We start from the raw sequence: 27,495 nt of genomic DNA on the forward strand, positions 1-27,495 counted from the left end.
GTACCACCATCCATGTAAGAAATGAGCTTGTACTTTTTGTACTTTGTGGTGTAAGATAATTGGATTTACAGTGTACTTAGTTTTGAGATTATTTCGTTATCTTCCTACGCTTAATTTCATTCATTATCTTTTAATTTTGAGATTATTTTCGTTATCATCTTTTAATTTTAATTTGTATCACAAAAATATTTAAATTTTAATATGATACCACCTAAACTTCCAAAAGCTAATCGAAACATTATACATAATAAAAAAAATATATTTCTCTTTCTGTCGCTTGAAAAATGCATGTGATCAGAAAAAAAAAATTAAAAAATAAGTGATTTCATTTACGAGAGATAAAAGATAGACTGTTCTTTTCGGTTGGTAATATTTTTTATTGTGTTTAAGGCATGTTCAAATCAACTTCTAATTGATATACCTAATAAAATCTAATCAAAAGAGTTTTGAGTGGTATTAAATTGAAATTTGACTATTTTATTATATAAATTGAAGTTGAAGGACAATAATAAAATAAACCTCAAAGTTGAAGGATAACAAGTGAAATTAAGCCTTTTCATACAGGACGTGCAATCTTCTCATCAAGGTACCTCTGCTTTCAGTAATAAATGTAGTTGGAAAGAGAAATGAGAGTGCATCAGTTGTTACTTGCTGGTATAGGTAATCCAAGACCTTTAAATTGATTAAAATCAGCCTTGAAAAGGCTAATTTGATTCAATTTAATTTTGCGACAAAATTAGAATTAAAAAATATAAATTAATCATTAAATTTAATTAAAATTTAAATTAAATTAAAATCGAATCAAAATTAACTAAAATTTAAATTTAAACCCTATGATCCAGTTTCAATTTTCTTGAATCTTAAGGATAAATTTCAACAATTATCTTTAAACTTATATAGTTGTAATGCTACAGTCCTTTAACTTTAAAATGTAACATAAAATCTTCTAAACTTTTAAATTTTACACAGTAAAATTTCTCTGACTTTCAATTACTGATTTTTCAGTTATAAACTGATGTGAATAGTTTCCCATAGCGCTTGTCAATATTTCTCTCTCCTCTCTTATGCAAAGTGTAAAATTATTTTATTTACACATGAAAAATTATTTTATCTATAGAGAGAAAAATGATTCAATTTACACATAATTTGAGAGAAAAAAGAAAAACTAGTAATTGGAGATTAGTGGGATTTTACTGTACAAAATTTGAAAATTAATAAGATTTTATATTACATTTTTAAGCTGATAGGGTTTTATGTTACAACTAGATAAGTTTATGGATAATCGTCAAAATTTATCCTGAATCTTAAACCAAAACCACCAATTCCTACCCTAAATAATATGGTGGCCACCCTATGGCCAGGTCTAATTGAAGGCAGAGTTCATGCTTAACCTCAACAAAAAATTTTATAATTTAAAGGATAAAAGAAGATGATGAAGGAGAGAGAGAGAGATGGACAGCTGGGAACATTGTACTTGGACATGAAGTCAAAATTGTCCCATTGTTTATGGGTCCATTCTTTTCACCCATTCATCAGGCAAATCCCAACCACCGACAAAAGTTCTCAACCTGTAGGCCCATTGTCACATGAATATATTTTCTTTTTAATAAGAGATTGAAAGAGTGAAACTCAACCTGAAATCTATATATATAAGTGATGTTGTATTATATTAGTTTTCATAAAAAAAATAAAAATATTAAGGAGTTAATTAATATTAAAAATGAAATTATTATTCACAATATATAATTAAAAGTATTAAAAATTAATATAATATTAAAAATTCAAATTCATACTCACTCTAACTTCTGCTAAAAGAAAAGAATTGTGGGGTGGGGGTGGAGTGTGTGGGATCCTTTCTTAGCAGCAAGTGCATGTGGGTTACATAATATTACCTGGCCCTTAGCTCCACTAATGTGCACATGCATGTAGGGCATAATATCATTTTCTTAAGGTGAAATCATATAAGAAATAGGTCACAAGATGTCTGCTTTTCCACAACCAAGTGGTCCCCAAGTTTTGGAAGTCACTATTGGTCCAAAAATTAACAATTTTTGTCATAAAAATGTTTAAAAATATGAAAAATTATCTCAAAAATTATAAAATTTAAATTGAAATTTTAACTAAATGAATAACATATAAGTAAACCCATAAGATTTTATATTAAAAATTAACATTTTATTATAAATTTTTATTAGGGTTAAAAATAAAGTTTTACAATCTTACAAATGACTCCATTATTATTAAATTAAAATTTATTAATTTAAATTCTAATATATGAAATTTTTATTTCAAATTTTAATTTAAATTAAATGAAAAAATAAATTTATGCTACAAGAATAAGATATAAATATCTTCCCTTGTTAATAAAGCAAAAGTGTGACAGCAAAATTCCTTAATTATAATGAGCCCACAAGGATTAATGGTGGGGTTAACATAATTTATATCAAAAGACAAGATCTGACATATCTAGGATAAATTAATTAATTTAATCACCTACTCAAAAAATAATAATAATTTAATGAAAATCATTTCAACAAAAATTTTAAATTTTAATTTTATTTTACAAAAAATTTACCTAATCTACGATAACAAATTTTCATATTAAAAAAAAATCTCTTTTAAGTACCTTTTTATAAAAGATAAATTTTTATTCTTTTTAAAAAATATATCGTTATAATAGACTTAATATTTTTATAATAATTAAATAATAATTAAAACGATCTCTATTTTTTAAGTGTAAGAGGAAAGAAAGTAAAAAAAATATTTTTTTTATTAATTTTGAAACCTGTTATAGTAAGTTAGAAAGATTTTTATAAAATAAAATTAAAATTTAATAATTATTTTATTAAAAATTAAAATTAAGAGGCGAAAATAAAATACAAAATAAAGTTTGTGGACGAATTATAAAAATTATTTCAGATAATATAACGATATATTTTTTTCTTTTTATAAAAAGGGAGAGTGACCTTTTTAAAGTTTCTAATTTTTTATATTTGCTAAAAGTGAAATTGCGTTCAACTTTTATGCACCATATTAGTTTATTTTTTCCCATTATTCATTTATATAAAGATTTAAAAATTCATAAATAAAAAATATATTCTAATTTTAAAATATTTATTAATTTACTCAAATCGAAAATTATGGTCAAGAATCAACATTGCTTATGGCATTTGAGAGTTTTTTTTTCTTTTTTAATAATTATTTTCTTCTAAAATTATTTTATAATTATTAAGTAAGTTTTTATTGTTTGAAAATCAAATTAATTAATTAATTCACAATATTTAATTTAATGAATGACTTAATTCATTTATCTACTTTTTTATTAGTCAATTATTAAGATAGTTGTTAAAGATTTAAAATGATTTAAAACTCAGTTACACCCTTATATTTATTAAGGAAGTTTAATTTAGATTATTTTTAATTTTTTATCTAATTTAATTTAAAATTTTTAATTTAAGTTCAAGTTAAGAAAATTAAGAAATTGAACATTTTAATTTTTAGATTTAAATTAAGAAATTGAGAAATTTAGTCTCAAAATTAAGAAATTAAATTTATTAATTTTTTATTTAAATCAAGAAATAAAAAATTTAATTCATAAATTTTAATTTTGGACTGAATTGAACATAGTTCAAAATTTTGAGTTAAACTAGATAAAAAGTTAAAAATTGACTAAATTAAAATTTTTCAATAAATATAAGGACTAAATTGAACATTTTACCATTTAAAATGTATGTGAAATAAGAAATATTCTCAACCAAAATTTTTTTTTTCTAATTTCTTTTTTAAATTTGTTTTTAAATTTAAAAAAAATAAAGAAAAATATTTTACATGCATTTTCAACTTTTGAGTTGAGTAATGAAATTACACAAGTGCCACTGCCATGAATTGTGGAGATTGAAAAAAAAAAAAAGTTGTGGATTTGAGAAAACAGGGACAAGGAAGAGACAAATGGATCAGAAGAGCAATTGCTGTTGAACGTGATTTCTGCTAAGCTTTATCTGTTTTGCTCACTGATCTTCAAAACAGCCCATCTTCATTTATTCACACTCTTCGCACTTTTCTCACCATAAATTTAAAGCATTTCTTGCTCTCTCTCCATCTACCTTGTGCTCATTTCTTTTTGAGAATGGCAATGGGGATTTCCCTTTTGCTTGCTTTCTTCTTGCTCTTCAATGGGTCTGCTTTGGCTGCTAAGTATATGGAAGGTAACGCTCACATCTTTCAAGTTAAATTAAGCCTCATTTGCCTCTAGATAGTTGTGTTTAGCTTAAAAATTGTCCTTTTGTGTTGGGTTTTTGTTATTTTGTTTTCTTCTGCCTCTGTTAAGGCAAAAGCTGATCCTTTTTGCTTAACTAATCTCTTTGACCACAATTTCTGATCTTCACTTTCCTTCAGGATTCCTTAAAAATGGCAACTTTGAGCAGAAACCAAAGCCTAGTGACCTTAACAAGACAGTACTTAAAGGAAAATATGCACTACCTGGCTGGGTAACCAATGGCTTAGTGGAATACATCTCTGCTGGTCCACAACCTGGTGGGATGTACTTTGCTGTAGCTCATGGTGTTCATGCTGTGAGGCTAGGCAATGAGGCCTCAATCTCTCAAACAACACCAGTAAAACCAGGCTCTCTATATGCACTCACATTTGGTGCATCAAGAACTTGTGCCCAAGATGAGTTTTTGAGAGTCTCTGTGCCTCCTCTGTTTGGGGACCTGCCTTTGCAGACACTTTATAGCAGTAATGGTGGTGACACTTATGCTTGGGGATTTAGAGCTAAATCAAATGTTGCCAAGGTAATATTTCATAATCCTGGTGTCCAAGAAGACCCTGCTTGTGGACCACTTATTGATGCTGTTGCCATTAAGGAGCTCTTTCCTCCAAGACCCACGAGAGGTAATTGATAAAAAATCATTCCTATGTTCTGTTTTTGGTCAAGAAGATACTGATTTCAATGGTATCATCTTCAATTCTAATCTTGTTGATGATATCTTGTAGATAACTTGGTAAAGAATTCTGGCTTTGAAGAGGGTCCTCATCGATTTCTCAACTCTTCCAATGGTGTCCTCCTTCCTCCAAAACAAGAAGACCTCACATCTCCACTTCCCGGTTGGATCATTGAATCACTTAAAGCTGTGAAGTTCATTGATTCAAAGCACTTCAATGTTCCTTTTGGACTTGCTGCAGTTGAGCTTGTTGCAGGGAGGGAAAGTGCCGTTGCGCAGATCCTCAGAACAATCCCCAACAAAGTCTATAATCTCACATTCACTGTAGGAGATGCAAAAAATGGCTGCCATGGATCAATGATGGTCGAGGCATTTGCTGCTAAGAATACCTTTAAGGTTCCATTTGAGTCCCAAGGAAAAGGTAGGTTCAAGACTCTGAGCTTCAAGTTCAAAGCCATTTCAGCCAGGACAAGAATTACATTCTATAGCTCATTCTACCATACTAGGATTGATGACTTTGGATCCCTTTGTGGCCCTGTACTTGATCAAGTTAGGGTTTTCCCTGTTGCTTAGATATTGGAATATCAAATATAATGGAATTCTAGAACGGTCGTTTTATCTAAACATTTTGTAAATTTGACCGTTAAGGCATTTGCTTTGCTATCGCATCCATCTAGACCATGTCTTTTCCTTGACGTAAGATTTTCCCTTCGTGGTAGAACTAGAACCAGAGTTCTTGGACAGAGTAAAGAGATGTATTGGCAATTTCTCATGTCATACATCAGTTTATTTTGAAATACTGAACTGTGTCCATAATATCTTGGACAAAGTAAATACATAAAGAAATGACAATTGCCAGATCTAATGATGTTATTGGCCCCCAACTCAAAACAAGGGGAAAAGAAAAAGAATAATATATCACCGAGAAAACCTTATACAAGATAAAAAGGTGAATGATGGAGGCCAGTCTGCTTGGTATGAAAAATGTGAACAATGAATTTATTGGCTTCACTGGCTCTCATCCAAAGTACCCACCAGACACTTCTCCATTAAAAATTCCGCGTTCACCCAAGCATGATATTTGTCTGACATGAAGCTAAGGATTGCAACATATGCTGAGAATTTCAATAATTATAGATGACGAGAAAAAAGAAAATCTACAATTTTTTCCTTCTTTTGTTCTCTTTTGAATGAAAATAAAGAGGCAAAATCTCAAGAGTGTGGACGCTCAGACACAATACACAAGCAGGTGGTAATTCATTGATGCTCGACTCATCAAGCATTATGGTTTTCACCATGGCTAAGTTGATGATAGAACAAAAGATAACTCACCAGTCACCACCTAAATAAGCATACATTGGATCTTATAAACAGCCTCAACTATAAAGTCCATACTCCAAACAACAACCATCAAAGGTAAATCCAGAAAAGGATACTGAATAAAGAAGTACAATCTTTGCCCACAGCCTTCATTAGCATATCAACACCTGAAAACAGGAATTTCTCATATCAAACCACTAAACCTGCACACATTTTATGTCATGAGACAACTGTAACAATACTGGCAGTAGAAATTAGAATAAACAATGCCTCCATGATTAAACTATGTTTTCCTAGTTCAGTGGCGGCAGGAAACACATCTTTACTTGCCCATGCACCATTAAGCAACCCATCAAGGACCAGATACAAAAGCATACGCATGCATATGCATGACAGAAATGACCATTAACCCCCTACACATAAGATATCTGGAAAAAAGTATCAGCATAAAACTGTATTCATACCTCCAGGATGAAACTTCATGTATGGAGACAAATTATAGACATGGCCTTTTAGAACAGTCCACATGGAACCTTCACTTTGATGTTGTTTAACTTCATTCATAGAAATAAGCCTCTTATTAGACTGTCCCTTCAGTCCTGGAACACACAATTTAGAGTCATGGAGCAAATATTGAATAGTACCACTTGCCACACGGATGAAATTAATATCAATAATCTACTGGTTTACAGTGTCAAGCACTGAAACATAATTCATACACAAGGGTCAAGTAGGAAAAGATTACATGTACTCGTAAAAATTAGAAAGCACAACAAAACTTTTGAAACAAAACAAACAGGAAAGAAAACTTCAGGTGCATACTTTATTTGTAATTCTATAATTATACCCACTGACACTATTAGATGCTGTTGTAAGCATACACAAGTGACCTTTCAAACTACATACTTGGCAAATCTCTAGTTAGTTTACTAGAGTAAAAGCACAAAAGTCAGGATTGTGATCTATTAATTTTTTTCCCCTTAATAGTTGCAATAAAATGGGACGTTTACCATCATGTGCACACATGCCCATGCACAGAAACAAATAGATAGAAGCAATCACAAATGTTAACAGTATAGTGGTAAAATAAATATACATGAATCGGAAGCAAAAATAAGTTAAAACGTTCAAAATCCAGAAAAACAAAGCAAGCAGGCAGAAAACCTAAAAGCAATAATGAAAGATCATCAAGAAAACTGTAACTAAGTACCAGCAAGATCAGGATGAGTTCGAGTGAGCTTAAGCCAATCCATTTGGCTATACCCCTTTTCAAAGGGAACCTTGGCTCGAGCGGCAGGCTTCCTGGCAGAAGGTTTTTGTCCTTTTGAATTTGTAACTGAAGTTCCAACATCTAAAGATGCTACTTGTCTGGACACATCACTAGATTTTTTTAAAGATGCCCCATCAATAACATTGAAAGACAAAGAACCAACAGTTTCCTCCTTCTTGGAAGAAGCATCAATTGGCAAGCTATCTTTCCAAGTGATACCAGTACTTTGTCTTCCATTGGTGCCAGTTGAGGACTCATCTTTTATAACCACACCATCAATATCCGAAGCAAGCTTCTTCGCCTCAACACCATCTTGGGCAGTAACACCAACCTAATAAAGACAAATCCTGAATTTCAGCAGATATGATAATATGCACAAAGCATCCACTATTGACACTATCTCATGAAAACAAAGTTCACAATTGATAAAACGAATTGAACACAAGAAGATTAGGGGACTCTGGCTTCATTCTAGGTAATGTAAACATTCAACTTGCCTGGCAAAAGGTGAAATCATCGTCATTGTCCATTCCACAGTAAATATAATTCAAATTAGCTCAAGCAAACTTCCCTCTCTATTTAAACAACAATCACCTACTCTTCTGTTCCACCAGCTGTAATCAATGAACAAAATATAAATTCAATAAGCATAAGCAGACCACTTACCAAAAAAGAAAACAATCCACTATAAGAATTAGAACATGCCAAGAAAGCATAAATACCACTCAATAAAATGCAATTTCTGAAACAAGCTATAGACCAATTCTATTCCTATATATACCCATTGCTAGTCTTGCAAATTCATGGCTTTTGTCACATCATTTATCACTGCTAGAAAAGCAATTAAAAACATAAATGCAAACTTTAATCTTCTTTTCATTTTCCCTCAAATTTTATCAGCAACCAAACAAATTGCCAATACAATCACCAACCTAATTCTGCAATACTATTATCTACAGAATTCAATTAGGAGCTAATTCAAAGCCGCAGAGCAGAATCATCGAAAAGAGGGGAAAATTAAAGAAAAGAAAAGAAAATGAATTATTACATGTTGATTGGGGCTTAGCTGTACTTGCAGGTTTTGTGCGTTGCAGGCGAGATGAGAGAATCATAAGCTTGAATCGAAGAGCTCGGTAATGACGGATTGAAACTGAAAATAGGTCGATTTGTGAAGAGGATTGGGCCTTCGCCGTCGCTTTGGACCGCTTTTATGTTTTTGCGTAAGAGGCATGCGCCGCTCTTACGCGCAGCGGTGGCGCATGGGTAGTTGAAAAAATAAAATAATTATTAATTAAGGGAACCAGATACCCTCTCAATCAAAACAAAAGTTAATTTCCTTTTTTTATCCATTCCAAATTATTCGTCACTTTCATTTTTTTTAATAATTTTATTTTTATAAAAATATATTAATAATTAATTAAATTATTTTATATTATAACATTTAATAAAAATAAAGAGTAAATTTAAAAAAATAAGTTAATATTTCTTAATTTTTTAAATGTGTTAGATAATTTAAAATATATATATAAATAAAAGGGTATAGTGGAAATATTTATTAACTCCCTAACATGTTTTGTTTAATATGATATCAAAAAAATTATTAATTTTAATAATAATCTAATAACATATTTTATTTAATTTTTAATAAAATAATATAAACGAATAATATATTAGAAATGCAATAAATAAAATTTATTAGTTTAATTATATTTTCTTAATTCATACAAAAATACAATTAAATCTATTTTTGTGAGATAGAAAGAATAATAATTTTTTATTTATAAATTTTTTTTAATAAATTAAAAAAAAAAACTCATGAAACTGTTTGAATTTATTTATTTATTTTCGTTAAATGAATCTCAACCTTTAAAAACTTGTATGCCATAATTTTGTTCAGACATATATAGATTCAATTTTGAGTACCAATCCCTATTCTCTACTCATTAAATCATGCTACTGGTTCAATAGAAGAATAATCAAAATTTTATATAAATTAAAAATTCAACATAAAATTTTTTAAAAAAATAAATAAAATTTAACTCACTCTCAAAAATTAATGTGGGATCTTAACATATCTCCTAACTCTCAAAAGATATTTCTTCTTCATTAAAATTTAGATTGAGGTATTCTAATATTTTTATATATTTAAAATAATATTTCAATATATATATATATATAATCTCTCTCTTTCCCTTCATCTCCTATTTTTTTGTCTCCGTCTTTTCTTTCTCCTCACACACATATTCTGTTTCTCTCTCCATCTCCCTTGCCCTCAATCTCTCTTAATCCCTCATTGAATTCTCTTGTTTGTACACTAACAATTCCTTTAAAATAAATTATTTACAAGCAAAAAATTTAAAAGAATTCTCACACAGTTATATATGAATTATATTTCTTTTAAAATAATTTTTTTTTTAAATTATTTACTCCAAAACATGAGAATTGATAAAAAAATAAATCAATTGAATCGAATTATTATAAAATTATAATTTCTAAATAGATGAGTAAAATTTTAAAAGAATTCAACTCAACGACTTTTTTTTTGGTCACTTCTCGTATTTGAAAATTTAATAAGTAAAAAAAATATTTTTAAAAAATAAAAATTATATAAAAAAATATGATAATGTAAGAATTGAATTGAATTTTTTTTTGTAAATGATTTTTTTTCCTAAATGAAAACAATATAAATTATAATTCTTCAATCATTCCTTAATATCAACACAAAATTAAAATAAAATAAAATAAAAAATCATACCTTTTCTCTCATATGGTTAAGCACTAGGTAGCAAGAATCCGGTAGAGAAGCTATTTAAAATGCCATAACTTTAACTTCATCTTGATATTTTGGTTAGGAATCTAAAGTAGCCATGGTGTAATATTATTGTTAATTAGGCAATATAGAGACATCTCAAATATCCTAGTGATTGATAAAAGTAAATCTCATATTTGAATGCTTCTATATTTGAAGTACAAAGGGACACTAATCTGAATTCAAAGCTCGGAAGTTAAGTAGTAAATTGCCTGATAAACCACCGAGTTATGACCAGCGTTGGATGAATCGGAAAACGGCACAATATTGGTGCGCACGCCGAAAAAGAAATTCGGATCCGACCCGGATAAAATGAAACTTACTATTACTCTATCCAAATCTGAAAAATCCGAATAATGGTCCAAATCTGAACTAACAGGCAGTGAGTGAGAGGCCCACGCGAATCAACCCATGAACTTTCATGTGAAGCACAAAGAAGCATTTTTGTCGTCAAAGAAAAGAACGCACTGCTGCACTGTCTTTCCTCTTGTTAATTCTTTCTGCCGCTCCTTCCATTACATTTTGTCTCATTAATAAAATCGTATTAATTATCTAAAATATATTATATTTAATTAAATTTGTATAAATTATAATTAAACACATAAATTATTTTTTATTTTTATATTATATTATAATCAACACTATATTTTAAAAAACAAATAATAATATTTATAAATTTTAGTCGTTCTATATACTTTTATTAATTCGTCAATTTTTATAAATTTAATTGTTAATCAATGAATTAAAAAACTATTAATGAGAGAAAAAAAAGTTCATAATAACCATATTTAGCATGAAATAATAATTTATCTTGAGGTCTATTAAAGTCTTTTCATACATTATTAATGATAGAAACAAAAAAAATGAAAAAATGAAATTATTTGAGAAAATTAAAATTTAAGAATGTTTTATTTATTTTTTAAAATAAAGAAAATTATGGCGTGGAGAAGTAATTTATCCTAATTAATAATTGGGGGTAATGCTTCACTTGTGTCATTAACTTTAATTTTTTATTAAAAATTTTTAAATTGTAATTTTATTTAAAAACAATCCCTTTTAACTTATTGTGGTAATTTTTAAGTTAAAAAAAATAATAATATTACTTTTTATTTCACTGGCCATTTCAATTATAAATGTATCTATTATAAAAATATAAATATTATTATAATAATTTAATTTAAAAAAATAATAATTTATTTAAAAGTGTTAAAATTACATTTATAAAGGTAATAATATAATTTATATAATTTAGAGACAAGTCACACTTGAATACCTCTCTATCTCTCTCTTCCCTCTCTGTATCCACAGAGCATACAAAAGAGGTGACCCTTCCATTCCCTCTTAGCTCTCTTAAGCATTCTTCCTTTGTTCAATGTAATTTTTCTACTCATTATGAGGCTGAATTTTGTAGTTCTTCGATTCTGATTGTTCTTTTCTTTTTTTTTTCTTTTTTTTTTTTTGCTTTTAGATCTCGGTGAATCTGTTTCTTCAATCTCCAGATGTCGAAAGCCAGCGCATTGGATCTCGCTTCCGGTCTCGGCGGAAAGATCGATAAAAGTGATGTTCTCTCCGCCGTCGAAACGTAGATATACTCTCTCTCTCTCTCTCTCTCTCTCTCTCTCTCTCTTCATCTCTGCAATGACGCATTAATGTTTCTCAAGATTTTTTTTTGGAATGCCTCTGAATGTTGATTTTCTTTTCTTTTTTTTTTTTTTTGTAAACGCTTTAGATTGATACTAGAATTTGTTTCTCTCTCTAGAATGATGCTGAATTCTTTCATTTTCTCTCTCTGAGATTGTTGCATGTGAATCTATCTGTTTCTTTACTAGAATTCCTAGTTTGATTTTGAAGCTTAGAAAGTGTTGCATGATTCTCTCTTTAGAATTCTGCTTAATCTATCAATGCTCCTGCTTAGTTGTACTTTGATCTCTTTGTGCTCTCTCTCTCTCTCTCTCTCTCTCTCTCTCTCTCTCTCTCTCTCTCTCTCTTCCCCCTCTCTAAAATGCTTCAACTTTGCTATTTTACTATGCTTTCAATTGCTAGATTTAGTTGATTTTCTTATCTATAGACTATCAGCTTTTTCATTGTTTCTCTTCATTAAGCTGCCAGCATTCTTGTGATTAATTTTGGTTTTCTATATGAAGCTTAATTCTCTCTGAAAAGTAAAATCCTTTTAATGTATATAGTTTCACTTTTTAGCCATAATTGCGAAGAATTTCCCTTTTTCTTCATAATTTATCATTTCCAGGTGAGTTCTAATGAAACTGAATCAGTAGATGGTTACAAGACAGATTGATGAGAGAGATAATGTGGTCCCTAGCCTGTAGCGTTGACGTGTAGCTGCTTGCTTTTATAGTGACTTGGTGATGTAGTTTCATTCATGGCGCATCTACCTAGTCCAATAATATCAATGAGGTGTAAATGTAAGCGTGTAAGAAAACACTTAATTAGGTTTGACGTTTCACTCATGTCTTTTATAGTGCCAAAGAATCGGAGGTTGTTAGCCATAATTTTCACCAAAAAATAAGAAAATGTTTCAATATGGAAACTGGAAAGATGGAGAAAAATAAAACACATATGTGAGGGGTGAATGTTGGTTCCATTGAGTGTGTTATTTCTTTTTGTTGCCTGGAGAAAAGATGGTAGACTCTGTTTCAGTGGAATAAGAAATCATGAAAATATTGTGTCACGTAGATGAAGGCCATTTAATGGTATCTTTTTTTTTGTCTATTCAGAATAATCTTAGCATGCCTCTGATTTCTTGACAAACTGAGGTGAAAATTACTGTTTGTTGTTTGTAAAAAAAAAAAAATACATGTGTTGTAAGAGCAAATGAGATCATGAAAAAAAAAAGGTGTTCCTCGAATAGTTATGCTATTTATAAAGAATCCCGAAGTTAAAAATAAATTATTAATTGAAACCTTTTCAGGGATTAATTGAACCCTTGAAATATTAATCTTTAGAAAGATTTAGAAGCCTACGCAATTTTTGGTTACCTGTATTTGTATATAAACATCATTTAAAAGTGCACTTTATTGAGCTGTTGTATTTTTTCTTTACATTGACAAAGTCTTTGATTTGTCGATGCCTTGATGGAAAATGAAGAGCAAAAGACAAGAAAATACATTTTTGTTTTTGTTAAAGCCTTGGTGTAATTTGAGTTTAATGCTGATGGATTATAATGTTGGAATGCTATCATACAATATTTTGGGTGAAATCAAGTTTTTACATATTATGAATTGGTGAGAAATTGCGTGGCACAAATGATGTTGTTATCTGCCTGAATGATCATGGTCTGAATTTTACAGTACAACTTCCTAATATCTTGTGCATCCTGTGTGATGGTTTGAGTTTCCATCCTTGAATTTCCTTAAAATTTATTGAATTTGTGATAAAAATCTTTGCTTAATGATTCAGATATGAGAAGTATCATGTCTTTTATGGAGGTGCTGAGGAAGAGAGAAAAGCCAACTACACTGACATGGTAGGGGAAGATCTATGTTTATGCTATGCCTTGTACTTGTTACTGCTCAAACAAACATTTTTTTTTTTTTAGTTTGGATCGAGAGAGGACTTAATCCATGAAAATTTTTTGGGAAATTATTTCACAATCATCATTATTTTCTTTACACGATTGAATGTCCAAGTTCAAATCTTTTCAAAATACAACATCAATTAGGCAAAAATAAATAAAATAGAAGAATAACTAGGTGTCCACCTGTTTGTTTAGATGAACAGCTTTTTGTATCATTTCTATTAGGTGTGAAGAATTGAACTCCTTTTCCCTGATTAGTCAGTTCTCTATCACTGGAAATGGAAATAACCTGTTGGTTTTCTTTTGGGTGCTATCTGGATTGGCTGTCCAAAAAATAATATTTAACCGTTGCCTCATATGGATTTCAGGTTAATAAATACTATAATCTTGTTACTAGCTTTTATGAGTTTGGCTGGGGAGAGTCTTTCCATTTTGCACACAGGTATCCTTCAATCATCTTCTCCATTTCATGCTTAAGTGATGGAGTATAGTTATTTAGCAAATGCTGCTTATAAAGCTAAGCTTATATTTATTCTTCCAGATTTAAAGGGGAGTCCCTTCGGGAAAGCATTAAGCGACATGAGCACTTTCTTGCTTTACAGCTTGGCCTGAAACCTGGAAACAAGGTTTGTGTAATCTTATAGAGCATGGAGGCACTGACAACAAAGAGATCCTTCTCTTTGTAATTGGTTTGATTTGTTTACTTAATCTTATCTTTTTTATAATAGGTATTGGATGTAGGATGTGGAATTGGTGGACCACTGAGAGAAATTGCTCGATTCAGGTCAGTGGACAAACATTTTCCTTTGTCTAGTAGTGACAACTAATGCTAGGGCCTAGGATGCAAACAACATCAATCCAACTTAGAAAGCAACTTTATTTGCAGCAGGCTGAGCATTATATTAGATTTTACTTTGTGATTCCTGTTGAATACTCGACTTATAAAAGAATAATGTACTTTTGGTTACCCATTTTAAAGGAAAAGTAGTGGCTGCTGGTGTCATATTTTTTTCTAAATGGATTATACAAGTGAACAGCATTGCCTTAGAGCTGCAAGCTATTACTTGTTGTATCAGCACCCTACTGTGATTCATGCTTATTGCAATTAATATCTCTGGAGTTTCAAGATACATGCATTCAATAGAGGGCTCTTAGCATCATTAATTTCCATGGTCATTTGTTGCAGCTTGACATCTGTTACAGGGCTGAACAACAACGAATATCAGATAGCAAGAGGAAAGGTGGTTGCATATCCTTTGCATCTTCTTGATTAATCGAAGAATATTGGAATTTTTGTTACTTTTTTGAGGTGGCTTTGAATCTTTTTGGTTATGTTGTTCACAGGAACTGAATCGCATTGCAGGAATGGACAAGACCTGTGATTTTGTGAAGGTTGGTTATATTCTTGGCCAAGTTCTTTTCAATCACTCATATTTGAAAATTTTACTTTTCCCATTTCCTCTCGTTTGTGTGTTATTAATGTCTTATACATTCATTAAAATTTTAACAGGCAGATGGAATGAAATAATTTGAGACATATGATATCATTTAACAGTGAATTGTTATTGATAATCTTTCTTGATGATGCAGGCCGACTTCATGAAAATGCCATTTCCTGACAGTAGTTTTGATGCAATATATGCAATTGAAGCTACTTGCCATGCGCCAGATGCAGTATGACTATAGAAAACAAGTCTTCTAATAATTATTTATACGTATACATTTACCTGCATATGTTATATATACTATCTCCCATTTTGGGTTCTCTTTGTAATTTTTTTTTTATGTTCCAAACAGTATGGATGCTACAGTGAGATTTACAGAGTATTGAAGCCCGGACAATTTTTTGCTGCTTATGAATGGTGCATGACTGATTCTTTTGATCCCAATAACCAAGAACATCAGAAAATTAAGGTTAGATATCTTACAAGTATTAAAGATGCCTCCTGTTTCTGCTGTCCTTTTGAATTTGAAAGATTTTGAATGTGCAGGCAGAAATTGAGATCGGAGATGGTCTTCCAGACATTAGAATAACTGGGCAATGCATTGAAGCTCTCAAAAAAGCCGGTTTTGAGGTGAGACACAAGTGTCTATTCTCTCCCGTATTGTCAAAATTTAAAATACTTGTGATATCAAATAGCTGATGTAGCCTCCTTAATATCTGTTGTATACGATCAACCCTTGCTGGAGCCTGTAGTTTAGAAAGACTCATGCATTAAGACACCCTTTATATAAGATGCTAAATATATATTCAGAGCTAATAATGTATTTTATTTTTCTGTGAAGGTCATGTGGTCAAAAGATCTTGCAGAAAGCTCACCTGTCCCATGGTTCTTGCCCTTGGATAAAAATCACTTCTCTCTGAGTAGCTTCCGATTAACAGTCCCTGGAAGATTTTTCACAAGAAACATGGTAGGACATAAAATTTGCCTAGTTCTTGTAACACTTTCAACCATAGCTTTTGAAATTGACAAATCTACTGGCTACTGTATATTTCTCAAATCTCAGTAATTGTCATCTTGCAAGTAGTTAACTGTTTTTTTTTTTTTTTTTTTTTTCACTTTGCAGGTCAAGTTCCTAGAATTTGTGGGACTTGCTCCAAAGGGAAGTCAAAGGGTTCAAGATTTTCTGGAGAAGGCTGCAGAGGGATTAGTTGAAGGTGGAAGGTGAGTTTTCATTTCATCATTTTTTTTTTCTTCAATCCTTCAGTCCACCGGCTACTCCGTGCATATGCATGTCGGTGGGTGGGGGTTTACAACTCATTCTCCTCCTATTCAGTCGTAGGATATTTTTTGATTCTTCCACAAAAAGCATTCCTCTTATCTTCTCACTTAGTGTTTAGGTGGCAGCATACCGCCAGATGCACATGGTGCAGGCACCAATACAACTGACGATTTTCTGGTCTTGGCCAACATTTTAAACAAATTCCTCCAAGTTTTATGCTCAAAGGCTGTATGTTGGGTCACTCATAGGTAGCACATGAACAAAAGACTCAACAAATTAGGCTTCTCCTGCAAAAAATTGGAATCCTCTTCAATAAATTATTCATCTCCTTTTTCTTTCACCAAGTTGCTAAACTTCTTGCCAGTACCAATAACAGAATTATGCTACTATTTGTTACAGGAGGGAGATTTTCACCCCAATGTTTTTCTTTTTGGCTCAAAAACCACATTCATAGAGTCAGTGAGCTCTAATGCAAACCAATTTGCCCGCTGATTTAACGCTTAAATCTTCCTGGGCATCCTCAGTTTGTATCAGTATCCAATTTCAGTGAACTGATAGGCAGCTTCTATGTTATGTACAACGCATGTGTTCAATTTCCAGAGTTGTTTTGTACCTAGTGCTATTTGCTTGATGAAATTTCATCATATTTGTGTTCCAGTGTAGTTTCTTAACTAATCTAACATATTAGAATTTTGCCTTGCCTAATTGGCATTTTTGTCTGCATGTTCTTCCCAATCTTGTGATATTATTATTTTACATTTGTGTCCCATGTGGTGCTTGGAATTTTTTTTAACATGTTGGTGAGCTTTGATTCCCATCTGTCATTTGAAGAATGGGAATGTTGTTTTTGTAACTTTGTGCGTGGTAGTCTGTACGAAATGTTTTGGAATATTCTGTAAAAATGGAAGAGGGAAGTCTTCTTTATTTCATTCCAGAGGCCGAGGCGTGTACAGATCCTGGACTACAGTAACCCTTTGAAGATTGTTTTCTGATTAAAAATTTTACAAAAAAAAAAAAAAGAAAGAAGCTAACAAGCCGACCATAAATTTTACTGCATCATTACTGTCGTGGTAAATAATATTTTTATTAATCTAGTAATAGTGGGTAATTTTCATAATTGTATTAAAAAAAGGAAAATCTTGAAAAATGATTAAAAAATATGAAATTTAATTTTTAATATCTTAAAATAATTTATTTAGGAAATATTTTTTCATGTAGCCGCCCTCTAGAAGCCAATCCTTGAAAATTCGAAATTTGAACAAGCAGAAGAATTTGATTGAAAAATCATAAAAAAGGGGAAAAAAAATTACTGTAAGGCTAATAGTAATATCACGCACGTGAATTAGATTTTTCACAACATAATGAGGAATAAAATGAGACAAAGCTAAGGAATAAAATTAGATTTGCCAAATGTTGGGTTGGTGGAGAAAAGTCCAAATTAACTTTTTTTCTTGTTCAATTTCTAAAATAATACTTTGATAGGGAAATACTGTCTAATTTTTCTCATAACAAAAATTCTTATTGAAAAAGATATCTACATTTATTAAAAGTAAATTAAAAAAAAAAATAGTTTACCGCTGCAACTCTAAAATAAAAAATAAATTTTTGGGTTACAAAATGTAGAGAGACAGAGAGAGAGAGAATGGCAGACGTAATTTTGTTCAACAATTCAAAGCCTTAGAAGGAGTCAAAATCCTTTACGAAAAGATCCGCAGCCGAATACCTCTATTTGTGGGAGTGGGGAGTTCAACACTTTTGAGAGGTCCATGATTAACGGAATAAAATACCTAATATCTTCTTGATGATTCTTTCTCTTTTTTCAATTAATCTAACTCCAGAATTAGCTTCAGATGAACAAACCAATCATTCTTAGTTTGTGTGAGAAGAAAAGAATCAAACCTTCTTGTATAACTAATTAGCCAAGATCATAATTTCTTTTTCTAAAATATTACAAAATCATTGGTTTAATTCATATATATGTGAAGTTATAAATATGACCAAAAATCTCTACTTTCACCTAAAACAACCAAATCAAAATTAACCATGATTGACTTAATTTTAATATTGTTAAATTAAAATTTATAAATTAATCAACATGTATTAGCTTAACTTGTTTTTTGTGGTTAAAATTATATTACTCACGAGCTTTATTTGAGCCTCTACTCTCTCGCAATCTCTCTATTAAATAATAATAATGAAACAATAATTCATATTTGAGAACAATAAGAAGTTCTTTAATATAATGAAAAATAATCTCAACAAATACACTTGGAAAAAGAACCCTTTTTATTTTATTTTATTTTTTTTATTTTTTTTATTTTTTTTGTTATGTGAAAAATCCCCCCATCTTCTATTAAACTGAAAAAAGAATGAAATCTTTTGCATCCACCCCCAAGGCTGCCTTTGGGGCCAAAAAACCTACCCTGTCATCACTACAAACGTTGCCGGTACCGCTGCCATGATGGTGGTGGTCCTGGTGATGGTTGTGGTGGTCCTCGGTGTTAGCTGGAGGGTGGTAGTACATGCGAGCAGTCTGCGGGCAATGAGAGTGAAATCTTGCAGCGATTCTCACACCAACATCCAACATCTCCATATACTTCGCCATCTCTGTTTCTTTATATCTCCCCTTCTCTCCAGGATACAAACTTTCTTGGAAACTGTTTGTTTTCCAAGAAACAGAAAGAAAACGAGAAAGGAAAAGGAAAATGAAGAGTGAGAGAGAGAGAGGAAAGAATTGCTAGAAGGCGTCCCAGACGTGAGAGGCCATGAAAATGGGGGGTGAAGAGGTTTTTTAATGTTTGCTTGAGTAGAACAAAAGCTATTTATGTGGAATATATATACACGGGTGCTTTGCTCTCGCAGCTTGTCTTTCCTTTCACATATTCAATAATTTTCCTTTTTATTTGTTAGGTAAACCTATTTGCATTTTTGCCTCGATATTTTACATATTTCTTAATTCTGCCCCTATATTTTTTTGCTTTTATCTTTTCAATCCTGTTTCAAGATAAGTAATTAAGGATTTCTTTTGGTGTTTTCTATTATTACTTTATTTTTTCTTTATTTTTTTACTATTAAACTATGACTTATTAATTTATTTAATGGTAATTATTTACATAATAAGTTTTACATTGTTAAAAACAAAGTATCATGGAAGCACCCCAGCTTAATATATTTATTTTTTAAAAAATGTATCATACTTAATAAAATAATTAAATGAACAATTGAAGATCTTTTAATTTATTATTTATTATCATCTTCGAATCACAATGATTTTCGAACCCAATTTGATTCATCTCGCATTCGATCAATTTTTTAGATATTGATATTGTGAAGGGTAAGAATCCTCGTAACTTATATTGATAATAATATATTATTATTTTTTATTAAATATAATATAGTTTTATGTATTTATTTATTTTTATTATTTTTTCAATTTATAATTTATTTTTTAATAAATAAATTTATATTATATAATGGTAAATCAAAATAAAATATAAAAAAAAAAATCTAACATAGAAATCTGTCTTATCTTATACTCTAGTAGAAAAGTTTTTATCCCGACATAAATCTCTTATGAGTTAGAGATTATAAGAGTAATTTATGTCATCAATCTATTTAATACTATTTCTATTTTTAATTAATATGAAATAAATTTTTTTCTTTGATAATAATAATGTCATAGAAACTTGAAGATTATAAGAAATGGCATAGATAACATAATTCTATTTAATCAAAATTTTCATAGGAGTAAAATTCTTTTTATTTAAAAAAAAAGCTAATTTTGTGAAAGGAACTTCGATAAATATCGTATAATGGAGGTCCTAAATTGCAAAATAAATAATCTTACAATGGCAGGTGGAAAACCGCGTGATTTCTTGAAAAATGCGTGTAACGTCCAAACGTTAGGGTTGTGGTGACCGGCGACTCCGGTTGTTGGCCTATGGGGCTACTTTTATTTTCCCATTATGCCCTTAGTTTTTGTGAAAAATCACATAGTTTGGTTCCTGTGCCAGACAGCTTCAAGTATGCGGCGTTCAACTAGAAGCCTAGAAGTTTGGCATTTTGGAGATTTTAATATAAAATAAATTTAATAATTTTAAAATTAATATTTAAATAATATTTTTAAAAAAATTTTCTAATTTATTTTTCTTGCTAAAAATAAAAGTAAATTTTTGATCCAGTATTTGATATGAATTATTTCACATTCTTATTTTTTAAGTGAAATTAAATATTTAATTTTTATAAATAAAAAATATATTTATTTTAAAAGTGTTTTATTCTTTAGTAGATTGACTCAACGTAAATAGATGAATTATAATTTTTTATAGTAAAATTATATGTGAAATATAAAAAAATTAAATTAAATTAATTATATGTAAAATATAAAAAAAATTAAATTAAAATTTTAATATAAAATTATTATTATTATTATTATAAAAAAAAATAGTATTAATGGGTTGGCACCGTCCTTATATAAACCAAAAGATATAGGGATACCTTCACCACAAAATTAATTAATCAGCATATTTTGTCTTTAAGCGCAAGTTGTGATAGTCTCCGAGTTGAATGGAATGATTCCATTTTTATGGGACATTTTTTATTTATTAACACAAATTGTCAACACAAGCAATTAATGTCATACTCTCACATCATTTGACCACCAACTTTCCATTTCTTTGATTTTTTTTTTTCTCTTAAAACTCTTCAATTTAATTTATTTTTAATAAAATATTTAAGATATTTAATTTAATTATTTTTAATTTTTTATTTAATTTAATCTAAAATTTTTAATTTAAATTCAATTTAACTCAAAAATTAAAATTTTATAGACTAAATTTCTTTATTTTTTCAATGTAAATAAAAAAAATTAAGAAGCTTAATCTATTAATTTTAAGATTAAATCTATTATTTTTTTTTATTTAAGTCCAAAAATTAAGCAATTTTTTTTAATTTTTTTAATTTTTAGGTAAAATTGAGTTTAAATTAAAAATTTTAGACTAAATTAAATAAAAAAATTAAAAATAAATTAAATTAAACTTTTCAATAAATATAAGGGCTAAATTGAACTTTAAGTCATTTATTTTTTATGTTTTATCAAATCAGTCCAAAAATTTAAATTTAAATTCAATTTAACATAAAAATAAAAAAATAAATTTCTTAATTTTTAAACTTAAATTAAAAATTAAAAAAAATAAGAATTTTAATTTCTTATTTTTTTTATTTCAATAAAGAAATTTAGAATATAAATTTTAATTTTTAAATTAAATTAAATTTAAATCAAAACTTTTAAACTTTAATACTACCAAGATCACAATCGACTGGTTTCATTATATTTGAAATAAATTAAAAATTTTCGTTTAAAAAAATATTAAATTTAATTTAATATGAAATTACCCCAAAATTAAAATTAATTAAAACTCTACAGTCTAATTTTAATTACTTTAAACCTTAAATTAAAAATGTTAATTTCAATTAGGAACCGGCCACCTCTAGGCATGAGGGATATCCCTTAATAAAGAGTGTTTATTATTATTATTATTATTATTATTATTATTATCATTATTATCATTATCATCATCAAATATGAATATAAAAAAAAATCCTATTATTGACCATTTTCTCAAATAAATATATTATATTTACTAAATTTTAATTTTATATTATAAAAAAATACTGACGGTTTCAACTGTTGTTTTTATTGAAAAAATAAATAAAAAAAGAAAATATAATTTTTCAATTTTTTATTTAGATAATAAATAAAGAAAAAAATAAAAAAAAATAAAAGAAAATTATACTGCTTAATTTTTTTCATTAATTTAAAATATTTTCCCTAATTGAAAGTGAAATATATATATATATATATATATTAATTTTAATATATGAAAAGTAAATAATACCTTAAAATTTTTATTAACTATTTTATTTTTTATTTTTTTATTAAATAAATATTATTTCATATTTTTTTGTTAATTTTTTATTTTTAACATTTTAATAAAAATTTCATAATAAAAATATAATAATATAATAAAAACATTATTTAAAAATATATAATCATTTAAAATTAACTTAATTATGTAATAGTTTTTATTATTTTAACTATTAAATTTTTTTATATATTTAGAAGAAGAATATAATAGAATTTCTTGAAATATCTTACATAGATTCAAATAATTAAAAAAAATTAATTTCTCATCTGTGCCCTTCATTTATTCGCTTTAATTTATCATTTCTTCTGCGCAATCAACATCCAAACAAAGCGTTACAGGAAGGATAAGTTTACTTATTTTTTCCACCTCCCTCTGTTTTTTCCTCTATCCTAATTTCCTTCCTCCCAATTTGCTGTCGTTCTAATTTATTTCCATCCTTTGAGGGATAACGGCTAACGGTGATCTGCCACCACGATCTCAATGTATCTCCCGCCCCCTTTCTCCGGACTAAATTGAAAACAGCTTTCAAACACTCCACACAGCGCAATGCAGTCAGACTCCCTTTCTTGCAAAAACCTTTGCTGGTCATACTCCGTCTCCACTCCACCCACTACCCATTTGACAAAAATCCTCAAAGAACTTTGCTTTCACTCAGACTCACAACTTCTCACTATCCAGTCATCGAAATTGAGTTCCGACTTGGTGCCAGTGGGCATCCAGAGGCAACCAAAGAAGGACTTGTCCCGGATTCTGAGAACGGATGCTGCTATAAAGGCTATAGAACAAAAAGCCAATTCCAAGAAGTATAATAGGCTTTGGCCTAAGGCTGTTTTGGAGTCTCTTGATGACGCGATAAGGGATAACCGTTGGGAATCTGCTCTTAAGGTTTGCTGGGTGTTTAGTTGCTTGGCTTTACGTGTGTTTATTTTTTTATTTTTTTTTCTCTTTTGGGGAAGTAATTTATTGTTTTTCGCTGTTTGTGTTTGTGTCGAAGATTCTAAAGTAGTTTTGTTTCTGCCTTTTTGGGTTCTGTGCCATAATGATTTGATGGTCGTTCTGTTTTTTGGCTTCTGGGTCTTTCACGCTATGTTCCATTTCAGATAATTTGGTCGTCATCATATGGATTTCAAGATTTGCAGGGACTTTCTCTTAATTAATTTTGATGTGTTTCTGCTTCAGGCCAGTGATATAATGCTTCTTATGAAAGTCTTGATGCTTCTGTGTCTCTTTTCATTGCTGAGTTTTTGCTATAAAGATTAGACTGCCAAACTAGAGTCTGAACTAAGCTTAAAATAATGACATTGCTTTTATGATGCATAATCCAAACCAGAAAGGGGTTTAGTTTTCCATAATTATTATGTCGTTGTTAATTCAACTGCTGCATTTGTCAATTTCTTGCAAATTCTAAGAAGTTGACAGCTGCCATTTAATTTATGAGTTACGACATTTTATCTTAGATTTGGAATGTGTACATTTATTCTTGAACTTCTCAAGTCTCTAATTACTTTTGAAATGAATATGCACATCTTATTTTAGATTTTCGAGCTTCTCCGTAACCAACACTGGTATGAGCCACGATGCCGAACATACACAAAGTTATTGATGATGCTTGGAAAGTGCAGGCAACCTGAGGAGGCTTGTTTTCTTTTTGAGATCATGCAGTCTGAAGGCCTCCAACCCACTGTTGATGTTTACACTGCTCTTGTAAGTGCTTATGGAGAAAGTGGCCAACTTGACAAGGCATTTTCTATTGTTGATGATATGAAATCAGTCTCTGACTGCAAACCAGATGTGTATACATATTCTGTCCTTGTAAATTTTTGCACTAAACTCCTTCGTTTTGATCTGATTGGAAGAATTCTTGCTGAGATGTCATATCTGGGAGTTGAATGCAGCAGTGTAACATTTAACACTATTATCAACGGATATGGTAAGGCTAAAATGTTTGAAGAAATGGAGAACTCATTGACAGATATGATTGAAAGCGGCAGCTCCAGTCCAGATATTTTCACATTTAATTCTGTCATTGGAGCCTACGGGAACAATGGACAAATTGAGAAGATGGAGAAATGGTATAATGAATTTCAGCTAATGGGATTGAGCCCAGACATAAAGACATTTAATATCTTGATAAGATCATATGGGAAAGCAGGCTTGTATGAGAAGATAAAGGCTGTTATGAAATTTATGCAGAGAAGGTTCTTCTCTCCAACCGTTGTTACTTATAACATTATTATTGAGACTTTTGGAAAGGCTGGTGATATTGAGAAGATGGATGAGTACTTCAAAAGAATGAAGCATCAAGGAATGAAGCCTAATGCTGTTACATACTGTTCTCTTGTTAATGCTTACAGCAGAGCTGGGCTTATAATGAAAGTTGATTCAATTTTGAGGCAAGTCGAGAACTCTGATGTAGTAATAGATACCCCATTCTTTAATTGCATCATCAATGCCTATGGTCAGGCTGGTGATATCGAAAAGATGGCTCAGTTATTTCTGGCTATGGAGGAAAGAAAATGCAAGCCTGATAGTATCACCTTCGCAACCATGATCCAAGCCTATACTAGCCAAGGAATGACTGAAGCTGCTCAAGATTTGGAAAAGAATATGATTACAGTGAAGGAAAATTCAGGTATCTTGTGATTCGTTGTACATGCTAATAGTACTATCTGTTGGTTTCTGAGAATCTCTCCTTCAACTGGTAAGTTGTTTAAACCCTTGCTTATTATTATTATTATTTTGTCTGTTCATACTATCAACCTTGTTTTCCTAGTAGCTCAATTGTAAGTTTTGAGCAATAGAAGTATGCTATATTGCCTGCTTAGGTCTGTGAGTGTGGTTGGTAGGAGAATATCCTTACCTCTCATGCCAGTTCCTATCCTAGCTTAATTTAGTTTTCAAATACTCAGGACTGCCAAGTATTTAACCTGAAAACACTTTTTGTTTATGAATATTAATATTATTTACATAATGAATGAATTCTCATACTTCAGGCAATACTCATGGATACTCCTCGCCTGTTTATTGTGTTTACTCAGGCACACTAGCACTTGGGTTATTATGGAATAATGAAGCAACCTTTGAAAATGGACAATGCAAATGAAAGAGGTGAGAACATTGAAATAAATTTTCCTTTCTTGTGGCTACTTCTGTTGCAGCTAGCTGTTGTAAGTTGCCCACTTCTCACAAATTACTTTCATTAATGGTGTGCTGGATATTACAATAATAACCTGTCGAAAGAGTAAACAAATGGAAATAAAGGGAGGAAAGTAAAAGAAGTTAAAAACATATCCCACAATGAAAACCTTTTGATTTGTAGATAATGTAACATCTAAGTATATGCATGTGTGAACGTTGTTTGTATTAGGTGTTCATTTTATGTTGTGCTCATGTGAAAGTGGGATTTAAGAATATGAAAAAATTATTGAAAATTTTATCTACGAATTTACTATATTTTGCAGGGAAGTTCAATAAACATAATACCTCCGGCTCAAGGAAATGCTACTTTTGTGCACAGGGCGCCTATTTAATAGGAATGCCTTTGATGAATGGTGGCAAGATCCCAAAGGGCAGTAAAAAAGAAAAAATGAATAAATAAGTGATGAGGAAAGGCTTAATTACTATTGGATCTCTAGGCTAGAGATGCAGGGACAATGGAAGGACAAAATGTGATTCATGATTGGTTGAGTTAGTTTGAAGACATATTGGCCCATACATAGTGGCTTTCAACAAATCCTGGATTCTTACAATCCGACTGTTGGTTTTAATTCTTACACTTTAATCTTGGATGGGCCAGCAACAAAAAATGAGACATTTATTTGGTTTTAGTGACTGTTGGATGGGCTACGGCCTTGTCAAAGCTAAAGCCTTCCAGAAACCTGCAATCTTTCAGCTTCTTAAAATTTTGCATTTGGTTTTATGACATGCAAGTTGCATTTACTTCTTCTTCTTCTTCTTCTTCTTCTTCTTCTTCTTTCCCTCTTTTTCTTCTTCTTGCCACACATATTCATTAGAATCAGATTGTATTACGTGATTTTGCATGCACGTATTTGTAACAGGGTGAGTATTGCTTCCTTAATCAGCCTATGGTTAACTTGACAAACATGATTCATTTCTCTGAGGAGCCAACATACTGTTTGATTCCATGATACTTCCAACATGGACAGATCCAATCAGCATCTTTTGGTTCTGAGAAGCTGTATCAAGTTTTTGTCTTTCATATCCAGAGAGGGTTTTCAGAATTCAGGAGATAGGACTGGTGTCGTATATGAGGGAACTTTTGGTACGCTAGTAACAATACTATGCGCTGCTATGTATAAGCAAGGAATGAACAACTCTTTTGGTGTTATCCAACTGGTACCTGTGTGAAATGCATGGAGTTTGATGTCTCCGGTAACCATGTCTCAACGTTTCCAACATGAGATCACCTAGCATCCATGGACAAGAGGTACTTCCAAGGGACATCCTTGGTTGAAAATGTAACTAGTTTGGTGAGCTTTTTGACCTCTATTCATTTTGTACAAAGAAATGGAAAAATATGAGAGAAGCATCGGAAAAAGATGGGATTTCAGTGCAGAATGCAATAACTATATTGAATAATATTTCCCTTTTGGCAAATGTGTGCATATCATATACCCTTGAAGATTTTTGACGCAGAATAAATTGTCTGGCTAAATTGTGTTGCTTTGTGGATGGATAATTGATTAGATCAATTTCATGTTGCATATAGCTTAATAATATTAGTTCTGTTCATTTCTTTCGTCAATTGCAGTGGACTATAAAAAGTTGCTGCTTTCTGGGACGATAAAGATGGTGTAAGCAAAAACCTATTTCTGATTTCATTTTAATTTGGGAGTCGATTAATCAGGTTCTAAACAGGACTCTATACGAGAAAACTTCAGAAAGGAATTCTTTGCTATTTCCTCCTGGGATTCAAGGCGTTGATTATTTAACAAAGGTTGTTTTGT

General features: G+C 30.3%; 5 protein-coding genes across 13 annotated transcripts; 3 read left to right on the forward strand and 2 right to left on the reverse strand.

The window, feature by feature from the left end:
* The first annotated feature begins 3,893 nt into the window (after positions 1 to 3,893).
* On the forward strand, positions 3,894 to 5,567 carry LOC110634255 (protein DUF642 L-GALACTONO-1,4-LACTONE-RESPONSIVE GENE 2). Its single transcript, XM_021783197.2, has 3 exons — positions 3,894 to 4,205; positions 4,396 to 4,893; positions 4,996 to 5,567. Exons 1-3 carry the CDS (start codon positions 4,127 to 4,129, stop codon positions 5,514 to 5,516), a joined length of 1,098 nt encoding a protein of 365 aa, XP_021638889.2. The 5' UTR covers positions 3,894 to 4,126; the 3' UTR covers positions 5,517 to 5,567.
* A 132-nt stretch (positions 5,568 to 5,699) lies between these two features.
* LOC110634257 (cytochrome b5 domain-containing protein RLF) lies at positions 5,700 to 8,833 on the reverse strand. 3 transcript variants are annotated; one of them, XM_021783200.2, is made up of 6 exons: positions 8,606 to 8,832; positions 8,031 to 8,147; positions 7,474 to 7,864; positions 6,728 to 6,862; positions 6,380 to 6,430; positions 5,700 to 6,028 (listed from the first exon to the last, which is right to left on the reverse strand). In XM_021783200.2, the coding sequence occupies exons 2-6, from the start codon at positions 8,061 to 8,063 to the stop codon at positions 5,952 to 5,954; spliced, it is 687 nt and encodes a 228-aa protein (XP_021638892.2). In that variant the 5' UTR covers positions 8,064 to 8,147; positions 8,606 to 8,832; the 3' UTR covers positions 5,700 to 5,951. The 3 variants fall into 3 exon arrangements, with proteins under 3 accessions (XP_021638892.2, XP_021638891.2, XP_021638893.2); XM_021783199.2 differs by having other exon boundaries at positions 8,582 to 8,832; XM_021783201.2 differs by lacking the exon at positions 5,700 to 6,028 and having other exon boundaries at positions 6,380 to 6,466; positions 8,582 to 8,833.
* A 2,755-nt stretch (positions 8,834 to 11,588) lies between these two features.
* On the forward strand, positions 11,589 to 17,306 carry LOC110634256 (cycloartenol-C-24-methyltransferase). Its single transcript, XM_058150939.1, has 14 exons — positions 11,589 to 11,664; positions 11,811 to 11,924; positions 13,760 to 13,826; positions 14,246 to 14,319; positions 14,419 to 14,503; positions 14,606 to 14,661; positions 15,064 to 15,118; positions 15,222 to 15,269; positions 15,468 to 15,551; positions 15,675 to 15,791; positions 15,869 to 15,952; positions 16,164 to 16,289; positions 16,446 to 16,543; positions 17,001 to 17,306. The coding sequence occupies exons 2-14, from the start codon at positions 11,842 to 11,844 to the stop codon at positions 17,053 to 17,055; spliced, it is 1,032 nt and encodes a 343-aa protein (XP_058006922.1). The 5' UTR covers positions 11,589 to 11,664; positions 11,811 to 11,841; the 3' UTR covers positions 17,056 to 17,306.
* A 1,648-nt stretch (positions 17,307 to 18,954) lies between these two features.
* On the reverse strand, positions 18,955 to 19,206 carry LOC110634301 (uncharacterized). The gene has a single exon (XM_021783242.2). The coding sequence runs from the start codon at positions 19,204 to 19,206 to the stop codon at positions 18,955 to 18,957; it is 252 nt and encodes an 83-aa protein (XP_021638934.2).
* A 3,653-nt stretch (positions 19,207 to 22,859) lies between these two features.
* On the forward strand, positions 22,860 to 27,145 carry LOC110634277 (pentatricopeptide repeat-containing protein At3g53170). 7 transcript variants are annotated; one of them, XR_002490953.2, is made up of 4 exons: positions 22,860 to 23,413; positions 24,065 to 25,229; positions 25,567 to 25,636; positions 25,990 to 27,145. XR_002490953.2 is itself a non-coding variant. In XM_021783218.2 (4 exons), the coding sequence occupies exons 1-3, from the start codon at positions 23,075 to 23,077 to the stop codon at positions 25,629 to 25,631; spliced, it is 1,500 nt and encodes a 499-aa protein (XP_021638910.2). In that variant the 5' UTR covers positions 22,861 to 23,074; the 3' UTR covers positions 25,632 to 25,636; positions 25,990 to 27,145. The 7 variants fall into 7 exon arrangements, 3 of the variants coding, with proteins under 3 accessions (XP_021638910.2, XP_021638911.2, XP_021638909.2); XR_009150461.1 differs by having other exon boundaries at positions 26,587 to 27,145; XR_009150460.1 differs by having other exon boundaries at positions 22,861 to 23,413; positions 24,065 to 25,160; positions 25,567 to 25,695; positions 26,587 to 27,145.
* Positions 27,146 to 27,495: the final 350 nt, after the last annotated feature.

This window comes from Hevea brasiliensis, chromosome 8 (assembly GCF_030052815.1).
Source record: "Hevea brasiliensis isolate MT/VB/25A 57/8 chromosome 8, ASM3005281v1, whole genome shotgun sequence".
Classification (NCBI taxonomy): domain Eukaryota; kingdom Viridiplantae; phylum Streptophyta; class Magnoliopsida; order Malpighiales; family Euphorbiaceae; genus Hevea; species Hevea brasiliensis.

Bases quoted from the DNA above. Each gene is read 5' to 3' on its own strand.
- LOC110634255 (XM_021783197.2), top strand. From the start codon at position 4,127: ATGGCAATGGGGATTTCCCTTTTGCTTGCTTTCTTCTTGCTCTTCAAT. The intron at 4,206-4,395 runs GTAACGCTCACA...ACTTTCCTTCAG, and splicing joins GGCTGCTAAGTATATGGAAG to GATTCCTTAAAAATGGCAAC. The intron at 4,894-4,995 runs GTAATTGATAAA...GATATCTTGTAG, and splicing joins TCCTCCAAGACCCACGAGAG to ATAACTTGGTAAAGAATTCT.
- LOC110634257 (XM_021783200.2), bottom strand. From the start codon at position 8,063: ATGGACAATGACGATGATTTCACCTTTTGCCAG. The intron at 7,865-8,030 runs GCAAGTTGAATG...TGTCTTTATTAG, and splicing joins ATGATTTCACCTTTTGCCAG to GTTGGTGTTACTGCCCAAGA. The intron at 6,863-7,473 runs GTACTTAGTTAC...TGTGTGTTCCAG, and splicing joins AACTCATCCTGATCTTGCTG to GACTGAAGGGACAGTCTAAT.
- LOC110634256 (XM_058150939.1), top strand. From the start codon at position 11,842: ATGTCGAAAGCCAGCGCATTGGATCTCGCTTCCGGTCTCGGCGGAAAG. The intron at 15,552-15,674 runs GTATGACTATAG...TGTTCCAAACAG, and splicing joins CTTGCCATGCGCCAGATGCA to TATGGATGCTACAGTGAGAT. The intron at 16,544-17,000 runs GTGAGTTTTCAT...TATTTGTTACAG, and splicing joins GGATTAGTTGAAGGTGGAAG to GAGGGAGATTTTCACCCCAA.
- LOC110634301 (XM_021783242.2), bottom strand. From the start codon at position 19,206: ATGGCGAAGTATATGGAGATGTTGGATGTTGGTGTGAGAATCGCTGCA.
- LOC110634277 (XM_021783217.2), top strand. From the start codon at position 23,075: ATGCAGTCAGACTCCCTTTCTTGCAAAAACCTTTGCTGGTCATACTCC. The intron at 23,414-24,064 runs GTTTGCTGGGTG...ATCTTATTTTAG, and splicing joins GTTGGGAATCTGCTCTTAAG to ATTTTCGAGCTTCTCCGTAA. The intron at 25,161-25,566 runs GTATCTTGTGAT...GTGTTTACTCAG, and splicing joins TACAGTGAAGGAAAATTCAG to GCACACTAGCACTTGGGTTA.